Here is a 22,998-nt window from a genome sequence, read left to right on the forward strand (position 1 = left end):
AAAAGGAAATACAAGTTGGCCTCGCACCATAGCTTGGCCAATCGTTGCTAGGAGCGGGCTGGAGTCATAGGTCTTTTTAAGAAGTGTAGGACTCATGCACGCTGGCCAGCTACTGCTCTGACCTGAAATGTTCATTTGGGGCGCCCATGATGGCACCCACCTGAGAGGTGCTGGAACTGTGTTCTGGCACACTCTGGCTGGAAAAAAAAGCACTGCTTGCATGTGGAAGGTTGGACTGGGAGAGGCCCTTGTCTCAAACCTTGCAGAGCTGCTGCCAGTCTTGATGGAGACAATATCCAACTCAGTATAAGGCAATTTCTGATGCATCTCCATATGCAGCCCTCCAAACCACATCCTGTGTCATTGTGCATGTGTTTGTGTGTCCTAACCCTCAGGAGCAGCTGCTTTGAGTGATCACAATGGGCTGCAGGGCGGAAGGAGGAGGCAGGAAATCCCCATCGCAAAAGCATAGCTTGGCTCTTAATTCTTTTTGTCCTTTTATTGAAGAAAATGAACTTGGAAGTGTGACAGTTGTGAGGTTATTTCCCCCTGTTACAGATCCTATTTCCACACTTCTGCGTCTCGGGCACAGCAACATTTTTTTCCCTTTGCACTTAAATCTTCATGAAAATAATTGCATGTAAATGGATGTTCTAATAATATGTTGATTAAAAATGCATTAATTTTACATCACCAAATCATCATCATTAGTTGAAGCCCAATACACTACAAAATGCCTAATTTTTCTTCAGCCGCTTTGCATTTGTTGGTAACTGAGATTAACACGGCACTGAAAAAGCTCATTACGCATTCCTAGAGATTTTCTTTTGTTAATTTGTCCCAAAAAAGACCATACATTTAATCAATTTTCCACAAAAAAGCTATGCTAAAGTGCTGCTAAACTATCACTAATTAAACCAGCTGTATCGAAAAAGGGAAGGGTTTGTTTCTGTAACAGATATAGTGCTCATTTCATGAGCACAGCGTTTCATTTCTGCTTTGGGTTTCCACTTGCAGCTGGAGAGAACAGAAGAACAACATGGGAAGTGCTGGTGGCAATTGGGAATGCTGCTCCATTTATTGAAATCTCACCATTTGAGAGGTCACTTTCTTTAGAGCTTCAAATTGCATAAGAACAGCAGGAGAGCCTGCTGAACTGAACCAATGGCCCAACTAGTTCAGCATCTGAGTCTCACAGCGACCAATCAGTTCCCTCTGGGAAACCTGTAAGCTGAACCTGAACACAAGAGCACTCTCTCTTCCTTTGTCAAGGGGGTGAAGCTACTTTTTCACAGAGAAGTTGCTTCTTCCCTTTATAATTTTGGTTGCCCTTTTATTGTCACTCTGCAATTTTTTGTTTTTAAGGGAGGGTGACCAGAACTGTACACAGTATTCCAAATGTGGTTGTACCATAGGTTTAACAGCATTATGATATTAGTTTAATTTTCCATTCCTTTCCTAATGATCCCTAGTGTGGAATTCATCTTTTTCACAGTTGTCATACACCGAGTTGACATCTTCAGTGAGCTAACTACCAGAACCCCAATATCTCATTGCTAGTCAATCATTCATATATATATATATATATTTGCCTTGACATGCAACATTGAATTGCTTCTGTCATTTTACTACCCTTTCCTCAGTTTGGTTAGGTTCTTTTGGAGCTCTTTGCCATCTCTTTTTGTTTTAAACATCAATAACTATTAAGGTTCAAAAACCTGGACTACCTCACTGCTCACCCCTAACTCTAGTTAATTTAGTAACCAGTTAAAAAGCACAGATCCCAATATTCATCCTTGTGGGTCTACTTTCTACATGCCTCCATTTGAAGAACAGTCCATTTATTCCTACTGTTTCCTGCTACTTAACTAATATTCCATATGGCTCTGCTTACTGTGTTTGTAAGTCACTTTGTCATTTTACTCAAAGTGACTCAAAAATGACTCAAATAAATAAGTTACTACTGGAAATATGAGAAGAAGCATAACCCACACTTCTCTCGCGGCTTCCCATGAACACCTGAAACCATTTATAGATTAGAGTCTTATCATCATGATTACTGCACCCATTGGTGGAGAGACAAGCTGTACTTTGATAAGCTTATCTTATCGCATGTAGCAACAATTTCTTTCCACTTTCCTAAAATAACTGTACATACTTTCCCTCCCAGTCCTATTGTGTCTGCTTCTACATCATGAATGACCACTTTAATGTAACATCTTTCCTCTTTAAAGAAAAATGGGCATCTCATTCAAATTGACTTTGCTGAAGTGTCCTCCTATTGTGTCTCTTTTTTTGTTATTATTGTACGGAAGACAATTGATGAAATTTGTATTCAAACATGTACCCATTGTGCACTCCTGTAGATAGTTGAGAATGGTTTTGCATCTATTCAGAGTATACCATCTGAACACTGAGAGATTTCAGTTTGCTTTAATATATATTGGGTGTCATTTGATAGGTCAGACTGTAGATGCTATACAAAATACTGTGCCTTGGAAGATTTTCTAAATGACTTGGGGAGGATCTGCTTTCAAAATGGCATTGCCATTCAAAACCTGAAGACATGCTCAGTCCCCTTTTATCTCTGTTTTGGAAGAATGTGAGCCTGGTGTATTATTTTGGAGCAGGGGAAAGGCTGTACCCTGCTAAGACAACGAAGATGTTTTTGATGCTTAGAGTTAATGATATCATAGAGGGTAAATGTATGATGAGGAGCTCTAATAGAGATGAACAGGCATCTCCTCTGAAGATTAGTGTGCAGGGTGAGAATTTGAAATTAATGGGGTGGTGATTGGCTTAAATTACTTAGGATGTAGCTGAGTTGGTAGCATTTGCTATTTTCAGGTGGAATCCAGTTCCATGCTGGGAAATGCGTATTGCACAATTAGATGATTAAGAGGTCTTGTGCAAGAAGCCCACACCCACAAAATCTCAGACTTTGTGATAAGGAGAGGATGGTGGCAATTCACTGTAAAGTGTGAGATAACACTTGTTTTAACATGGTGTCATCTAACCTTCCCACAAACAAATGAGACCAAATGATAATTAAATAGCCAATATCATTTCATCTCCCTGCAAACATATCATATGGAGCAAGGTTGTCTGTATTATGGATGTGACCCTCTCTTGTCCCTCTCAGCCTAACTAGAATTTAGATAAGGTCTCTTGAGGAGCAGGCATGATGGAATTGGAGGAGGAAGGTAACTTAGACCTAAGCCATATAGTAAGTGCTATGTATTTTGTGATTTTAATATATTACCCTGTTCCTCTGGGATGGGATGGACTGAAACTCAAATTGATGCAGATGAATCTGTCCATCTGAGAACATCTGTTGTTATACATAAATGTACAGCACTCATTACTGTTGTCCCAGTTGGTTGGGGGAAAATTAGTTGTACATCCCAATGTGGCAGTTAGAAATCCCTGTGGGGAGAGTTAATTTGGGCTGTTTATACTGACAGAATAGACGATCATATTCCAAGAAAGCTAAATGGCCTTTGATGCTTCCAACAACATGTTGGGTAGTTCACTTGCCTCTGGTGGAGCAGCCAATGCCAGAAATGCTGGTTTCCAGTTATAGGGAATGTCCTTCCTCATGGGCATGGACTTTGATATAGAAGGTGATTTTGTTAAGGGCAATGTTGGGTGGGTAAATACCACACAACAGAAGATGGATAGTGAGCTGTCATTTGTCATAGCACTTAAGTTTTCTTGTTGCAGAACTGCAGCAGAATGTCTAAGGGTGATGGGTGTCTTAGCAAAAAACAACAACCAATCTTGGCTGTGAGTCCTGGAAGACCTGCTGTTGTTTATGTTAATTTTTTGGATCTTCCTTTTGGATCTTCTGATTTATGTGGTTTGGTTGTGTACAATTCAATGGTTTGTTTCTTGTTTATTACGACTTTTGTTATGTTCGTAATTTTGCAATTTTTTAAATATGTTGTAAGCTGACTTGGGCATGGTTTTAACTTTGGAAAGGTGGCATACAAATAAAATGATTGATGATTAATAGGGACAAAACATGCTTACTAGAGGAAATTCATTACGTTCAAGGGATAATAGCTGGATGAGAGGTGTCACCTGCATTAGATTTTTGCATTTGTTCTGGGAGATTAATTAGGCATGCATTAAATGTCATGGCCCATGTGAAGGTCTAAGTTTTAGGTCACCGCAGGGAAATCCCCCTATACAACCACCAATATGGTGGGGGTGCTGTGAGGGTTGGCAGGAACTTCGAGGACTTTCCCTGAATATATGATACATAGCTTCCTCTGATTATTCATGCAATCTTGGCTCAGAGAAAATCCAGGCCTATAATCTCAGGGCATGTGCAGACATCCAGCCAAACTGAGCTGCTTCAGAACAGCAGACTGCCCATGAAGGATATATGAATGGTGGAAAAGGAAATGTAAGGGAGTTTTCAAGTGTGAAACTTAAAGGGTTACACAACACTGTTACCAGTTTGCAAACATACAGTGCACACACAGCAACAATGTACATTCATTACATGCACATGTGTGTGTATATCTGAATTGCCCTTGCGCATGCACACACACATGCACACATACACAGAGTGGTAGAATGTTTGTTCCTCTTTGAAAATGCTAATTTAAAACTTTGCTGCACGCTTTAAGTATAAACTGGCTTGACAGTAGTTGCACCATCTGGTAGCCCTTCAGGGATTTTCTTTTCCTTTTTTATTTAAATATGCACTACCAAATACTGGAAGAAGCAAATCAGATGGAAATGCAATAAAAGGCAATTCAAAACAATGTGATCTCTTTATCAAATATGGCAAAAATTAGAAGACAAACATCTCCAGGGCACAACAGTAAATGAACCATAACTGGAACAGAAAAAGATAGAATTTAAACTCACTACTGAATATTACTGAATTTAAACTTGGTATAAATATGTTGCTAAAGCTGCAAACAATGTCTGGTTTCATTACAACTAGAAATGTGTGTTGTTTTACAGTTAGTATGGAAGCAGACCCTCTTGAACAATCTTCCTTAAACTCATTATTCTCTGTTAGCATCATATTTATTACAGGAACATTCTCAGATGTCCTTTTTCTCACATTCAGGGCCCTGTGGTATGTTTATGCTGTTCTCTGTTTAGCCCATTTTCCAGCTGTTTTATATGTGAAGCCCCCAGTGAATTTAGAAGCCCTACTCATTACTTGAAAATCCATCAGCATGTAATTTATTGAGAAATAAATTTTGTAATAATTAAGAGCAGAATTATAAACAGAACACCAAACCCTGAGAATTGCAGGTGACCTGAATTACTTTTAAATACACAGTTGGAAAATAATAAGCACGATTAACAAAAGGATATTAGCTTGTAAATATTTTTCAGATAGCTTTATAAACTTAGGTTCCAGGTCCTAGAATCTTCCTTTCTCTTCCCATGCCCTCATTTCATCCTTCTCAGGTGTAACACTTGGAATGCTAAGACTTTTAAAGGCAAAATGACATATTGTACTTCACTGGGTTTTAGTAACAGACAAGATGCAATCATTCTGTTTAGTGATATGCTTCTTCTAAAGAAGACTATGATGCTCAGAAGTGTCACATTTTAAATCTAGGGACTTGGTGTTAATGCCATATTGTATCTGTATCTGTATCAGTGTTAGTTTCGAGATTCAGTACTCTGATCGTCAATTCTTTAAGCACTGCTGAGGAGTGTTCCATATCTTTCCATAGACTTTATCACAGAATCACAGAATTGTAGAGTTGGAAGGAACAACGAGGACTGTCTGCTCCAGCCACCTGCAATGCAGGAATCTTTCACTCAACCTGGGGCTTGAACCCATGATCTTGAAATTAAGAGTCTCATGCTGTAATGCATGAGCTATTGCAGTTCAAACCATATGACACACAGCAGCAAGTGCAATTCATTTGCTGCGTCCTAAACAGACATTGATTTACAAAATGCAACTGAGAGTGCTGCTGAGTTGGGTGGGGGCTTTTGAGTTCATAAGCGAGGAAACCTTGGATAACTGAAGTTGCAGAAGAGACTCCTTCATGACAATTAGCAATTGTCACATGGGGAGCCCTAATGGCAGTTGGCACCTTGAATTCACTATGTATTCAGATGAGCACGATTATCCAGAGCTCTGTGTTAAAATCAGATGTGTTGTGTTGTTGCTGGTACAATTGTTGGCATCTCAACTTAAAGCAGGGATGGGGCACCTGTGATTTCACAGATCTTGCTGGACCACAACCCCCAACATCACTGATTGTTGGCCATACTGACTGGGGCTGAGTCCAACAACATCCAGAAAGTGACGTGTTCCCTATCCCTGAATCAAAGGCTCTTCAGACTTGCTCTCTGCAACCTTCCTTGAAGGGGAAGGCCCCTTGGTGATAGGAGGCAGCATCAGAGGTGGCTCCATGGTTGAAAGCATTGGACTAGGGTGTCAGGTGTCATAGGGTTGGGACTCTTTTTTGACAGCTCATTTGGTCCTTCCTGGGATCCAGATCTCCAGTCCCCAGCCAGCTGAGTCTCTCTTGCAGTCTCAATTCCACCTCCCCTCCCTGTTGGGACCTGCCCCTTGCTGTCCCCTTGTTGTTCTTGGCAAGTCCTCTGTTCACTCTGGTGCCCTGTGAGAATAGGACACTCACTAGGATGGCATTGCCAATACAAAGGCACTGTCTCCTGAGTGTTCTGCAGTTTCCAGTGCCTACACATAGCCATGTTGTGTAAGTCTTCATAGAATTGGTCAATTTCAGTTTCTTCAGCACCAGTAGTTGGTGCATAAACTTGGATTACTGTGATGTTAAAAGGTCTGCCTTGGATTCGTATCGAGATCATTCTATCATTTTTGAGATTGCATCCCAGTACAGCTTTCTCCACTCTTTTGTTGACTATGAGGGCCACTCCATTTCTTTTATGGGTTTCTTGCCCACAGTAGTAGATATGATGGTCATCCAAACTGAATTCACCCATTCCCGTCCATTTTAGTTCACTGATGCCCAGGATGTCAATATTTATTCTTGCCATCTCATTTTTGACCACCTCCAACTTACCCAGGTTCATGGTTCTTACATTCCAGGTTCCTATGCAATATTTTTCTTTACAGCATTGGACTTTCCTTTCACTTCCAGGCATATCTGCAACTGAGCGTCCTTTCGGCTTTGGCCCAGCCGCTTCATCAGCTCTGGATCTACTTGTACTTGCCCTCCGCTCTTCCCCAGTAGCATGTTGGACGCCTTCCAACCTGAGGGGCTCATCTTCCAGCGTCATAACTTTTATATGCCTGTTGTCTTTGTCCATGGAGTTTTCTTGGCAGGGATACTGGAGTGGCTTGCCAGTTCCTCCTCCAGGTGGATCACGTTTGGTCAAAACTCTCCACTATGACCTGTTCATCTTGGGTGCCCTGCTCGGCATAGTTCATAGCTTCTCTGAGTTCTTCAAGCCCCTTCGCCACGGCAAGACAGTGATCCATGAAGGGCAGAGCCTAGTTTGGGATTAATGAAGTGATTCTTCATCTCATTTACTACATTGAGTCAACACTCCAGTGTGTTGTGTCTATGGAATTACTTTTGCATGTCCTACCATTTTTTGTCTTGTCTTGTTTTTACAGTTTGCCTTCTTATTTTAATTTGTCTATTCTATATATCATCATTACTACAATATCTTTATTAGTGTGTTAATCCTTTGGTCTTCCAGTTTCAAGCCAACATGTTACCATTAATTTTAAACACACAAATGTCTCCAGGTGGCATTTCTACTACTAGTGGCTGCCTTAATTTACACTTTAAAAGCCTTTAAAAAAAACAAAAAACTTTTCCTCCTGTTGGTAATCATTTACAATTGGAATCTTGTACTAATGACTCCAGACTTGAAAATCCCTTTTTCCTTTTGCTTAAGCCATTTGCAAGCTTGAAAGGATCAGAGAAATGTGTGTGAGAAGCTCTTGATTGCATTAGAGGGCCAAGGCACTGCTCTTTCTGCAAAAAGCAAATGACCTGATCGCTGCATCTCACATATGTTTTGGTTCAGCATAAAAAAGAAAATGAGATAATACAATAAGAACAACACTTGATCACTTGCTACAGAAGCACATTGCCATTTGATTCTATTGTTTCCTCTACCTATGAGGTTAAAAATTGCCTATTGAAATCCAAGTAAGGTTTTTAATTGGAGGGCTGCTTCACCTTTAAGAGTTGCAGAAATGCAGCTCCATACAAGTGAAGGGTTCACATTATATTTTTGCTAACCGTGCAGATTTTTTCATCTTATCAGTGCAACAGAAATGCAGATACTCATGTACGCACTGACGCGCAGCGTAAATTAATAATGCAGGGTTTTAAAGAATAAAAGCTTTACTGGATTAAAATAAACTTCTTCATAAACATGGTTCCAAACAGTTTGACTGAGATTACATACTGACTCTGTTCACAACTGAAGCAGACAGACTGTGCCTGAAATCTTACAGAGAGCACAAAGTGAAACTGGCTGCTAAGTCACATGTCAGAGTGACTCAACAGTTAGCGGTTAGGCCTGAACAACTTCAGTAGGCCCAAATGATTGTGCAGTCCCAGCACTTCCCAGCACTTGCTTTGCTGCTTCTGCTCTCATGTGTCTTTGTCACATGACACAGACATGTTTATATTAGTTTTTTGGGGGAACCCCCCTAAAGGTAAAGGTAAAGGTACCCCTGCCCGTACGGGCCAGTCTTGACAGACTCTGGGGTTGTGCGCCCATCTCACTCAAGAGGCCAGGGGCCAGCGCTGTCCGGAGACACTTCCGGGTCACGTGGCCAGCGTGACAAAGCTGCATCTGGCGAGCCAGAGCCGCACACGGAAACGCCGTTTACCTTCCCGCTGGTAAGCGGTCCCTATTTATCTACTTGCACCCGGAGGTGCTTTTGAACTGCTAGGTTGGCAGGCGCTGGGACCGAGCAGCGGGAGCGCACCCCGCCGCAGGGATTCGAACCGCGACCTTTCGATCGGCAAGTCCTAGGCGCTGAGGCTTTAACCCACAGCGCCACCTGCGTCCCAAGGAACATCTAGGAACCCCCCTAGACCCTAGAAATTAATAAATGGCAGGATATTTGGGATGAGAAGGGATAAATACCAGCTGCAGAGAAATTCCTGAGCTAGCCTATGCAAAATGACCTGGCCAACCTAGGACCATTAAGAAACAATATGGCGCCATTGAGAACCATTGGCAGTGCAGGAGAACTGTCCTTCCCCCTTGTCCTAAGGTATGAACAGAGTCTGGGGGGTTGGAAGCTTGCCAGGGTAACTAGATGTGAGGTGACAGAAAAAGAGTCTTTTAGCAAGATGTTCTGGTAAGAAGAACAAGGAAGAAAGACTGGGGTCCATCTTGGGCAGGCTGGCTGCTTGCTGGCTGGGGGTGATGACTCGGATTCCAGGGTTACACTGCTGTGGAGTACAAGGACTGTGCTGTAAGATCTGGACTCCCTCCATACAGACTGAAGGTGTAAATAGATGAATAAATTGTATTTCTTAAAGCCACGGCAGTCTCTGTCGTGTCTCAATTCACCAAAGCAGGCATAGGCAAACTCAGCCCTCCAGATGTTTTGGGACTACAACTCCCATCACCCCTAGCTAACAGGACCAGTGGTCAGGGATGATGGGAGTTGTAGTCCCAAAACATCTGGAGGGCTGAGTTTGCCTATGCCTGCTCCAAAGGAACACAAATCCTGGGTGAGTGCCTGGAACCCCATGGGTTCTTGCCACTGCTAGGCAGAGAGAGGGGGAGACACCCAACTTTTATAACAATATAATCATCAGATCTGTGTGGTGAATCAATGGCTAACCAAATGGAGGGGGGGGGGTCTCCTGATAGAAATTCTAAAACACCAGCAGGAAGATGGTAAATCACATAGTTGATAGGCTTCACAAGTTTGTCCTCAGAAAAATATACCCACTGAACACTTTTAAAGTTAATACAAAGGGTAATGCAAAACATCATTTATTTGTTAAAACTATTTCTGTACCACCTGTCATGTAAAAACAACACAAGGCAGTGTAGAAAAATAGATTCAAAATTAGGTTAAACCTTATTTATCAAATAAATAAGGTAATTTTTTAATTGAAAATAATATTTCTTTTTACTGACTGCTCCCATGTCAACCCTCTGTCATGCCAAAATATTTTTGTGTCTCCAGCAAACCCCCCCCACATTTGTCCTTGACAATGGGTCACAGCCATATTTTCACTCTGACCCTGCCCACTTGTATTTAGTGGGGTTGCCATACGTCTGGAACATAGCTGGCAATTGGCCATCAGAAGCAGTGTCTAGGTGGAAATACCTTGACATGTGATCCCCTCCGGTCAAGAAACATCACCACCTCTCATGTATACAGTAGGCAGTATATGTTCTAGCAGAATCAAAAGGTAAGCTTAGCCATTTTTTTGATTTATACAACATACATATGGGAAGCAGGGAAGCTGATATATATTTTAAACTTCTCCGCCCCCTCCAAGTGGCTAATAGCAGATTGGGGGGAGAGGATGATTTAAATTGGGGGGGAAAGATTGGGATGAAAGGCTGAATCACTTCTCCCCAGTGCCATGACTCTGATTCAGTTTGCCTTTAAGTCTAAAAAAGAAAAAAGAAGATCAAAGCCATTAACTGACCTGTGATCAGATTTTCTATGTTATGCCTAGGCTGGCCCAACTGCAAGAAGAAATAATCATGTTTTATGTCTGCAGTGTGAAACCACAAGCCAGGTGAGATTTTTACCTTGAACTTGTCTGCTCTGTAGTGATGTTACTTCTGGGGAAAAGCAAGCTGTAGATTTCATCTACGGGTGTGTAGCAGTGCATGAGAAACTTCTGCAGTTTACTTTACGCACCAGTGTTGTCAATTGCACTTATTCCGATTATTCTGTTTCAGTGAGACAGACATATCATTCAAATACACAGCTAGCTATGTGTGCTGAAGTATGGCAGCCATAATGTTCATGTTGCTTCAGCTGAGTTTGAGGTCCTATGTTGTTTTTGTGTGGAAACAGTGCAGTGTATAGTGTGTTCATATTTTGACCTTGCTCCAAAGCCTGTTTACTCATAAGAAAGTGCCATTGATATCAGCAAGACCTACATAAAGTAAATATCTCCTTTAATACCCTTGGGTGCAGCTCATGAGGCCCTGGAGATATGAATTCATTTAAAGCAGCTAGGTGTTCCCTCACCGCCTCTTGGGCTGCAGCTCCTTCTGTGCATCATTTATTCTGTTATCACCAGGTTGAACACTGCTTTCGTTTTGGGTGAAGACACAGGCAAAGTAGAAGTGGAGCAGTTCTTCATTCTCTCTGCCTTCTCTCTGTCACCCAATAGCATTTATCCATCTCCACACAGAGGATCTCCTGTTTGTCCTTCCTCTTGCTTCAAACATAGCTGAAGAAACCTTTTAGAAATTATTTTTAAACTCTCACCATTCTGAGCTCATGCTGAATTTTCCCTGCAATTGTTGACTACTTGTGTAACCATAAGCTTAAAATTCAACTTTCCCCTAAGAGTTGAATCCTGGCCAAGTTGATAGATTGAAAGCTAAAGAGTACCAGAGCCTACCAAAATTCCTCTTTGATCATTACTATGGAGAGGAACAGAAAGCTCTGCAATTTCATTTTGCTGATCCTCTTCCAGTTGTTGGTTACGGAGAAAGCTGCCACATCTAATTTTGTTTGTGTAGTCCTTCCATTTGCATGAAAGGAGATAATGTAAACGAAGAGGAGGGAAAAACACTCCGGAGGATGACAAGTTCAGATTACTAGCAGAAGCGAGCCAATTTGTTATTCATTAAATGCTAATGAACTCAGCACCCATGTTTTATTTGTTGTACCTCGCTTCAGACTATGATGGTCATGAATCACAGTCAAAGTCCATGATAAACAAACATGTCAAAACAAGGCTTCCCTATAGCACAATGTGTCAGTCCTCAAATTCTAGGGAGCAGAGAGAGCCATGGCCTTGGAACCCATTGTGACTCATAGCTGCTCTTTTTAGGAGACTACTGTGGCATGATTTGGCTAAAATGGGAATAAATGAGGTGGGTGGGTATAGGGCCCCCTGCCTTCCACCAGTTCCAATGGGTACCAGCCACCACTGTAGATATGTTATAACCATGGGGTAGAAAATTGTCTACATAAAAAGAATAAATAAGCATCTCTATCCATGGAGTGGGTTTTTTCCTTCAGAGCCTCAATGCCAGCCCTGGATAGCAGCTGTAAGCCATGTCTGATGGGCAAATGGGCCTCTGCAAGGGCAAAAATTTCCACTTTTTCTTCTATGTGGGGATTGCCTTCATGTGCCTCCCTAAGTGATATTTGTTCCTTTTTTGTTAAAGAGTCAGGGCCATTTCTGGCCCATTGGCTCCTCTGAGTACAGTTTGCCGTCTTTTTATATGGCTGTCCCTATTTAGGTTATTAAGCATAATCTTATTGCTAGTAAGCAACCTAATGTTAAACCATTTAGCTTCTCCTAGATTACATCAGTGAAATGAGGACTAATATGGGAAATTAATAATACAGCAAAGCTTTCATGTTCTGCTAATATAGGTATGTCATTCATGCCAGCTGGCTCTCATTTAGTCTTGTTGTGAAAATGAACAGGATGGAATGCTTCAGAAACAGGAAGGCTTTGGATATCCTTCTCAGTCACTTAACAAACACATCATTTTTGAATTCAGTAGCCTACCCAGACTGCAAACAATAATTGACAATTAATAATGAATTATTAATATATCATTACTGTTATTATTATTTCTGTTCTCATCTTGAATCTAATCACTGAGTTGGGTTTTGCTTTTCTATATTTCACTGAAGGAGGATTAAGTGATCCAAAACAGAAATCATTTATAAAGGTTGAATGTTTAGTCCAGAGAAAGGAAGAAAGGAATATATTTTTAAACATGTAAATAGGGCATCTAAAGATGAGGGTCAATTGTTCACCTTGTCGATCAAGTATAGGAAGCAATGGGTTTTAGCCTTCTTTCCTATCACAAGGATTATGTAGATTGCAAATCTGAAAGACTAATTTATGCATGAAATAATGGTTCTCTAATTTGCATTTGTGAAAACTGAATATGTTCCATTCATAATTGTTATTTATATAAGTTTGAAAGTTAATCATGCAACGATGTGATAATTTCATATTTCCTGTATTTATGGAATGCTTGTAGTTCATAAATATAAATGGTGATATTATCTGCATATCAATTGCAAAATTCAGTGGATGCCTGCATTAAAATTCATATGTAGATACATAAGAAATGGTGTTTGTTCATTCACTTTTCACAAATGAATTTTCCCCATATTACTTATCATGGTAATAGCACTGGCCCACAACGTGTTTGTAAATGACCCCCTACCATGTTTTGAAAATTAATAGGCAGTATCTATTTTCTCATTGTGCTAAATTATATTATTATATTATATTATTAAAACTAATAAAAACCAAATTCTTAAGACAATGTTTTCATAAAAGTTCTACAAAGGCAAGTTTCCTACCCAGGGTCCCTAGCTTTCAAACTGATTGCTCACAAAAGACATGGGAGGGAAAGCCATTTCTATTTTCCCACCCGAAAAGGGTAAAATCTGTCCTTGTGGCAGAACTTTTGTTCTTATCTTTCTGAAATTTGGCAGGCTTTATCCTCTCAGAAGCGGCAGCCGTGATAACAATTTATATCCAATTCTTGCAAAAAATAAAAAAGAGACTTAAGAAACACACACATTAAATGCTTCCTACATGAAAACTCCTGGAGTTTTCTGCCTAAAATTTTGCTGGCTTAATCTATTCCACAGCAATTCTTCTGCCTGCAAATTTCATTCGCTTTTGTGCAAACAAAGTTATATTTTTAGATTCTCCATTATAGGCAGTAAGGATGAAACAAATCTTTGGATTTTCATTATTTGGACCTGAATAATGAATCAAATCGGAATGATATAGAATAGATCCAAAAGAAATTGGGCTGCTTCTGGATGCTGCATATCAGGCCAGTGCAGAGCTTGTCTGAGGCTCAGGGCAGGAGTCTTGTTAGCATAAAGTTATAAACTCAAACAAAAAAAGCTGGTGGGCCCTACCATCCGGCTTAGCCCTCCGGGGCTCAGGGCAAATGTACCCAACTGCCCCCACCTCTGCACAGGCCTGCTGCAGATAGAGATACAAGGTGACTCATATGGTTGCTGAACACCCGTCATAAATAAAATGGGGAATGCAAAAAGGACAGGGAAAGAGAACTGTAGGAAGGGAGAAGTGTTGATACAATACTTCTGTTAACAACTGAAGTTATGCTGTTTGCCTAAGCATTTAACAGAGTGATCAGCTGGTTCATGCCATCAGGTTAATAGAGACAAATTGCCATCTATTTAACAGTCTCTCCATAGGGTATTCTTCACTACTGACAAATGTCAGGAACAAAGATCAGCCAAACAGAAAGTCATATTTTGTTGTTTATGAAACAACAGCCTTTCATCAATTACATCCATTGTCATATATTTTAAAAGGCCTTTGAAATAATAAATATAAAATAATGTGTGATTTATAGTTGCATTATACTTTCATAAAGCTCTTGGTGGAATGTATACTGTTTTTATCCATGTTGCTTTTATAATTACTGTGCTGTTTACCACAACCAGTCTTTCTTAATGGCCTGTGGGCATTTAGGAATTGTTCGGCTCAGGTTTTTAAACTGGGTGTGTGTGTGTGTGTGTGTGTCATGGGGCTGCCAGGGAATGCCCCGGAGCTGAGGGAGGGGGAAGAACAGTTGCCTTTAGAAAAGACAGGAGAGGAAGAGGAGGACAAGCAAGCGGAAGGAACTTAAGTGGCAAGGATGCTCCCGGATGCTGCAATACCACTCGACCAGTTCAGGGACAGAGGGAGATTCAATGCGTATTCCTTCAGCACAGGACAGGTGGGGGTTAAAATGTAGGGAACAAAGGAGGCGCTTGGGGCTTCCCAAGCTCTTCTGCTGGCAGAGGAGCCGAAAGCTCCCACTTCCTGGATCTGCTACCGAGGATTCGGACGCATGAAGCTATGTTCTGTACCTTGTAAATATGTATGTAAATAAAGACTGTAAATATATCTCTGAGTGAGCAGAGGTATTCCTTGAGAAAGGCTTCCAGACCCATCACAGGGGGTTATATATATTCTGTCATGAAGAACTCAGTTCATCCAATTTAGCATATTCCCCAGTGTACCTTCCCCAACCTGGTGCCCTCCAGATAGTTTGGTCTTCAGAATTCCCATTAGATGTGCCAGCTTATAGATTGGGAAGGCTGCCTTAAATCAAACTCTAATGATAGATAGTAAAATGGAGATTCTCTATTTCCTTCTTTTGCTCCATGATACATAGGTACATAGAAAGCTGTCTGGAGTGTGGTGTAGTGGTTAAGAGCGGTAGACTCGTAATCTGGTGAACTGGGTTCGCCTCTCTGCTCCTCCACATGCAGCTGCTGGGTGACCTTGGGCCAGTCACACTTCTCTGAAGTCTCTCAGCCCCACTCACCTCACAGAGTGTTTGTTGTGGGGCAGGAAGGGAACGGAGAATGTTAGCCGCTTTGAGACTCCTGAGGGTAGTGATAAAGTGGGATGTCAAAGCCAAACTCTTCTTCTTCTTATACTAGGTCTATCTGGCTCCAAATTTTCTACACTGACTGCCACCAGCTCCCCAGGGTTTTAGACAGAGGACAATCACTATAGAGATGTAGAGATGCCAGGGACTGAACCTGGGACTACGTGCTAACATGTGTTTTGTCACTGAGTTATATGATGGTTTCTCAGGAGAAACAACTAAAGAATTCTGTTTCTTACCAGAACATAGCTTACTTTAAAGATATGTTTCCACATGCAATTACTGTTGGGATATGTGACTGTAATAAAAAGAGAGATAAAGAAAGACACAAAAGGGGAAAGATGCAACAATGGTGGTGGCAGGGTCAGGATGCTGTTCCTGAACATCTAGCCCACATGCCAAATCCCTGATTCTGCCTTATGTTTGTGTGATGAATCCACAGTCTAATAGATGCCGAAGTGCATAAAGACTCAAGCAATGCAATTGTTGCTCCAGAAATGGTGGTGATTGTGTGGATCAGACCTAAGCACATTGGACACAATGCACCTAGATCCCTATTCTACTGTGACATTTCAATGTGCAGTTGTCAGGTGTGGTCTAAGGTTGGCGAGAAGCATTAGAGACAACACAATCTGGATATCCTGCTGCCCATAGGTTTTACAGAGAGCTGTGTTTGTAGGAGCTGGGGCTGTAAAACTTCTCTGACTTCCCTCTGGCCTAGGCACAGCTGCATATTGGGATGGATAGGAAGAGAGGTGAGGTCGGAGTGCTGCAGACATGCTGGCAGGAGCACTGCATTGGCTCTCTGGTGCATTTGCAATGTGCCTCCTCTCCCCTTATCCATCCCAGGATGCAGCATTGACTTGGCAGGGGTGCGTGTGTGTCAAGTAAGTAGCACAGCCCCACCATGACACCCTCTGCCACAAGTTTGCAATCTGCTCTTGATTCAGTGGTTCTGGTATTGGGTGTTTTCACTGCTTTTGTTCCCAAATAAAACTTACTGAAAAGCAGGGTGGGGGAATCACAGCCCACAATCAATATTGCCTCCATCTCAAAGACACCAAATTGCACATAAATAGTTTGTTTGTAGCTTGAACTGAGCTGAGCTGAAACACCGGCCTCCGATTTCCATTTAGTAGCCTCAGCCAGCTTTTCGCCATGACCTGAGTGTTATTTAAACACTGTTGTTCTGTTTCATGTATTATTATTTCTTCTAGCCGTGTTTTGGTCTGTGTTGGCTGTTTCTTTCCTGACCTCATTTGCTCTCTTGGCTGCCTACATTGTCGACTGCTGTGCTTGCTGGTTGGAAAGTCTGTTGTTGCAGTGACAGATTTCCCAAACAGATTTCTGACTGACTACTTTGCCCTCCTGGATGCCTTTCTACGATGCTCTCTCTGGATTCAGAATCTTCAGTACTGAACCGATGTAATCATTGCTGTACTTAATTCCCCCAGCATCCTTCACTGCAGTGTATCTCTCTCATGGAATGAGAACATATAGCACATTTATTGCTTTTCACTAAATATATCACACACAATTATTCCACAACAGCACTTACTTGATTGTATCCAATGTTGCGGCCCCTCCAGATGTGTTTTTTATTTATTGTTTGTGTTCATGATGGTTTGGAGGTGGTTATACTGCATTCAGGACGGCTTTCATTTGCAAAAGTTTCAGGCTGAGAATACTGCTTCATTTCCAGTCAATGCATGTCCTGTAACTTTCTGTTGATATCCTGTAACTTTTTATATCACAAATGGAAGGTGTTCGGAAATTCAATTTCCCCTGGAAGAAGATAGGGCTTTAGATGCACATCTGGGACAACAACAATGTTAACATGTTTGCTCCACATCAAAAACACAAACAGAGAAGATGCTCACCAACTGGTTGGTCAAGTGGTCTAGTCACATGGTTCACAGGAAACGACGATAGTTTCTTGGAGAGTAAGCATTTACCTACAGAGTGACTAGATTTCCAGTCCATGCAGTTTCACAGCAAATAACAAGCCTTCAAATATGAGGGTTAATTCTGCACATGTGGCTTCTACAGATTTACTATCCTCGAGTACCTGGTCTACTTAATGCTCATGTGCAGAATGTCTTTTAGCATTCTGAGCCACCAACAAGCTACATGGGAAGAATGTTGCTCTAATTATCGCACAATCAAGCTCTGTAAGATGGACTAATTTATATACTGACTGCCATGTGAGTATTGCGCCACCCCAATCTCCAAGCAGTATGAGATTCCAGGGGTTCCATGTACTTACCCAGGATTGTGTTTCCTTTTAGATATGAGACACAGTGGTGACTGTGAATATACAGTATACACACACACACACACACACACACACACACACACAAACTGAGCCTATGAGGGAGGGGTTCACAGCATTAATGTTCCAAAAAGGTCTTGTTCCTCCCAGCCTTGGATTCAAACAGAAATCAGACATTGCTCTCAAATGTTGCTCTGACTCCCCGTCCAGCTTGTCACATCACTGCAACCCAACTCTAAACTCTGCTGCTTCCTTCTAACTAACCGTAAGCTGCCCCACTCATTTGCCATCACACACAGAGCCCGTTTCCTTTGTTTCCCTTAATGGACCATTGCCCAGGCTATAGGAAGCTAGCCTGGCTTATATTTTAACACTTGCCGGAGCCAGGGGTTAGAAGGATCTCCCATAGAGCCTACTTCCTCTGCCCCCATAAACTCATAACAATATAAAGTTCAGCAACCTTACCAACTATGGCTGCTTTTTTCAGGCTTTTATGGGAAGAGGAAAGTCCTAAGACATGGGCCCATTCAGGGTTAAAACACAAAAGAGGTGTTCTTTAAGAATGCTATGGCTTGATTCCTGATGCAGATAATGTCACGTTATCATAAATCAATGAAATGCAGTGAACTGTGTAGAATCCTAAAGGCTGCAGTTCTATACTCACTTGTCTGGGAGTTACCCAACAGGGCTGACTTTTTAGGAAACATGCATAGTATGCACAGAATAGCAAAGTTCACAGGTAGGAGAAAAATGGCTTTCATGGTGTGTGTGTTTATAAAGAAGGTAACTATTACCCATACCAACAGGTAAATAAAATACTCATGTTCTTTGCTATAAGAAGAAGGAAGCTGAATGAGGGTACTGTTGTAGAAGGAGACAGGGAGATTTATATTCCAAGTTGTTTTGAGAAAATCCTAAAATAGGTTTGTGGCCAGCAAAAAGTCTCAGTTTATAGATTTGAGCAAAACCACCATACGATTTTGCCATGAGATGGCAGTATTATGTTGTTGCTTCCTTAATTATGCAACTTATGGCTTGATTGCTCCATGTGTAATTTAGCTTGTAAACATCTGGTTTTGCCGTTATTGTTAGACCTTGTAGTTACTGACCAATCCATCCCCATACAGAAGCTGTCCGAGGCCCCTATAAAGAGTAATGCTGCATGCACCAGGATTCACCCTCACACTCAGGAAACATTCTTCAATTGCTCAGAGCGCAGAATGGGGAAAAACAACCCCTCTGAATGCAGATCAGGCCAGGAACATGTTGGTCTATGAAACTGTTGATGCACACTCCAGCTTTTATAGGGGTGACTATGTTGGTAGAGACATGCAAGCTTTCCAGTCTAAAGAAAACCCCCTAACACTCTCCCAATAGTGCTGTTGCTTTTTGAATCTGATCACACAAGCACAAATTATGTGTTGCATGCAAAATATAATTTAAAAGCTGAGCTCTGCTTTAGTTTTCATATGGACGAATAGTGATTGCTTCTTAAATGTTCCAAATTTATGGATCTGTAGCAGTTTTTCAATTATTAACTTTTAATGATTGCATTTTCTTTAAAAACCCCCAAACCCTATATTTAGGGAAATACCCAGGAAGATAAAAGCTAGCAAAAATAAAAATAAAAATCTGAGTCAACTGTAGGTGAAGACCCATGTTACATAGTAGTATTTTTGCCCCCTTTTTTTTAAAAAAAAGCAGGCATGTAGATAAGACAATTCATTGCTCTCACAGCACAGGGAAAGGTGATAAAATTCCCTCTCATCACACTGATTCTCCAGTGCAAATTCCTCCCCCATAGCTTCCGATACAGCAGAGGTAGTCCTTTGGCCCAGCTGGCTGGGGCTGATTGGAGCTTGACTGAGGTGGAGACACAGTGAGTGACCCCCTCCTTCTGCAGTGGCCGTCAATTCCCCCACTTCAGCTTTTACGAGAAGAAAAACACACTGGGAGGCCCAATGGATTCCCCATGTAATAGGAAATTCGGTCCCCACTCTGTGTCATTAAAAGAAGAAGAGTGATTCTGGTGACTTTAAACAACAACGTAAGAGTTTCTAGGCTGTAAGCTACCATCAGGACATGAAGTAGAACTAATAACAGACTAGCATTTGAAAGCAGTTGCCAGAATGTTTTCTATATAGGAACGTAAGAATAGCCCTGCAGGAGAAGGCCAGTGGCCCATCTAGTCCAGCAGTGACCAACCAAATGCCCATGGCCAGCCTACAAGCAGGACCTGAGCACAACAGCATCCTTACCTTCTGAGGTCCAGTAGCTGCTATTCAGAAGCATACTGTCTCCACAGTCCATGAAGGCAGAGCATAGCCACTGATAGACTTGTCCTCCATGAATTTGTCTGAACCTCTTCTAAAAGCATCCAGATTGGAGGCCAACATGGCCTCTTGTGGGAGCAAAACTCATAGTTTAACTATGTGCTGTGTGAAGAAGTACTTTATTTTATCTGTCCTGAATGTTCCAAGATTCATCTTCATTCAGTGTCTCCAAGCTCTGCTATTGTGAGAACGGTAGGATGTCCTGTTTCTAAGGACTGTACATTTTGAGCCCAAATTATTCATTGCACTTCAAAACTGGAATGTTAGGCAGGCTCTGGCCCTTCACCGGAAACCATCAATCAGGTCCTTATTGCCATAGGCAAGAAGCAGGCAAATCTATGTGTAACCCTTACCTTAGACTGTCATTGAACTTGACAGCAATCATAGAATCATATGGGTAGAGGTATTCATTTGGCTTTAACAGCCAACTCTCATTAAGCAACAAATCTGAGGTGAAATTCTTCCAGAGAAGAATTTTCTGTCAAACATTTTGAGTATTTTCTCTTTTTTAATTCTTCCTGAATTAGTGGAAGAGTTTGGCAAGATGGCCTCCCCAATTTCACCACCCATGAAATGGGGGCCCAACAGTCAATCCTGCTTTAACATTGCTTAATATAGGGTTGTCATACGTCCGGAATTTCCCAGATATTGCTGGGATTTGCCTGTCGGAGGCAGTGTCTGGGCAGAAATCGCTTAAATGTCCAGAAAAAAAGAAGTGTAGATTTTGGCAAATTTCCTTAAAAATAGCTCAAAAATAATTCTTCTTCTTCTTCTTCTTCTTCTTCTTCTTCTTCTTCTTCTTCTTCTTCTTCTTCTTCTTCTTCTTCTTCTTCTTGCAAATCTCAACAACTTTTGTGTTCAGATTTTCACTTTTTGAAATATGGCAACCCTACCTAATCATATTTTTCAAATTGTTGAAGAAAGCAATGGGCTTGGTTTCTGCTCCTTCCACTCTTCCTCTCTTAACCCATCATTTCCCTCACCCACCTATATGAGGTGATGACAATAGGGTTTCATATCAAGTGATATGAGGGGAGAATTTGGCAAAACGACAAATAGCATGGAGAAATCTGAGAAGCCATTTTTGTTTGGTCCTATTTAGCAATAATCTGATGCCAACTTTATAACTGAAAGTCAATGCTGTTCTCAACTGTTTAACACAGAAGTGGTTTTCTTTGTGTAACTGTGACTAATTTGCCCTTTTCTTTGTATGACTAGAAAGGAAGATAACACATTTTATACAACTCAGTTTTTAATTAGTCTGTTTTGGTATATTGAGGATTCTGTTTTCTTCCCTGACTGCTGACTGCATTCGGTTATTACACAAGGGGTGAATGTATTGCAGCATCTCCTGTCCTGTCCCCAATTTATTATGTATATTCAATGAATGTCTAGATATCTGATGGGCAAAGATACTCATCTGATGAGTCAATGATACTGTGGCAGGTGGGCTAACTTTCCCCCTTCCTTGTGCCATTTTCCTGGTCTAAATCCCACCCCCCACCATAAAGTGATGTTTTCCCTTCAGTACTGTAACCCTGATCCAATTCAGGACTCCCTGCCCACCAACCCTCAAGAACTTGTACACAACTTTAATGACTTTATGCTATGAAGTGGTCTATAAATTAAATTAAATTAAATTAAATTAATAATTGTAACAACTTTTAACATGGATCCCCTGACATCCTGTCTAGTTTGGTGCTTAGGTTATTTTTAGAAGTGGTGGGAATGTATGCTTGGGTTAGTTTTTACAGTACATTGAAGCTGGCTCTGCAATGGACAGAAAAGTGTAGGACTGATTCGCTCACCTCAGACGGTAGCGTAGGCTGAGGAACACCAATTTACTGGAACCTATCTGGTGACCCATAGTGTCCTGCAGTGCACACAAATCTAAGCATGGGTTCAATAAGTTGTTCTCGCCTTGTGATAATTGATTATGTAAGCAAATGATTGAGTCATAACTATTAAAACACTCCCCCTATTTAAAAAGAAGCAATTAGTGTAAATTAATATTCATGTTGTTCCTTTAAAAGGAAGCAATGCAGCACATAACATTATAGGTGTGCTGGAGTATATGTAATTTGTCATTCATTAACACTCATTTTCCACCTATCTCATTGCTTTCAAGGCCTATTGAAGTTATTCTGTCCCCCCCCCCTTTTTGCAATATTGTAGAGTTTCACCCACATGTTTCCGCCTTGCTGTTTGCTGTGTTCATAGTGCAGATTATGAAGCCCACGTTCTCAAGCCCTAGCATCTGTGTATAATAATAACTTTCACGGTAGACAGGGGTGGGTGGGGGTGGGGGTGGAATCTATATTTCCTCTCTACTAAAGCTTTATTCAAAGGTAAACATTAAACAGCATGGCCATAACAGTGAAGTGCTGCTGAAATCTCCTTTTGAAGGCTACAGAAGGGGGGGGGGGATCCTTATTAAAATCTTTGCGTGCCTGCTGGCTATTGATTTTTATAGTTTTTGTATGCACCTTTGGCAATTTCTTTTGCATTTGATTAAAAAATGATAGTCTTCCATCAGGCAGTTTTATTGCTTTTCATTAAGTTTCTTTAATAAAATGTGAGATGCTCAAAACCGGGGCAAAGCATCTAGGCTTGCATGCAAAATTTGGAACTGAAGATAAGAGTGGGGTGGAATTTGCAGAATGGCAGGGTTCAGTCCAGTGCGCAGGGGTGCCATCTCCTAGGGGCTCAGACCTTTTGGGGCCCCCAATATTTTTGGGAGGAGGGAAAAGCCCCACCCAATGTTCAAAGGGGTGGACAAGGCCAAGGGTGGAGTTGAGCATGGCATTGCTTCAGTGGCCATCTCCATCTCCTGCTGCT

At 41.3% G+C, this 22,998-nt stretch overlaps 1 protein-coding gene across 1 annotated transcript in view; it reads left to right on the forward strand.

Annotated features, from left to right (window-relative positions):
• The window catches only part of LOC310851781 (uncharacterized protein), a gene marked incomplete at its 3' end in the record, with an annotated part of 102,670 nt that overhangs the window by 52,752 nt on the left and 26,920 nt on the right, over positions 1 to 22,998 (forward strand). Inside the window, exon 3 of the mRNA XM_083754464.1 lies at positions 10,653 to 10,715. Coding sequence (XP_083610590.1) covers positions 10,653 to 10,715 — 63 coding nt within the window. The remainder of the gene's footprint in view (positions 1 to 10,652; positions 10,716 to 22,998) is intronic.

This window comes from Podarcis gaigeae, assembly GCF_964106915.1.
Source record: "Podarcis gaigeae genome assembly, chromosome: 1".
In the NCBI taxonomy this organism is placed as follows: domain Eukaryota; kingdom Metazoa; phylum Chordata; class Lepidosauria; order Squamata; family Lacertidae; genus Podarcis; species Podarcis gaigeae.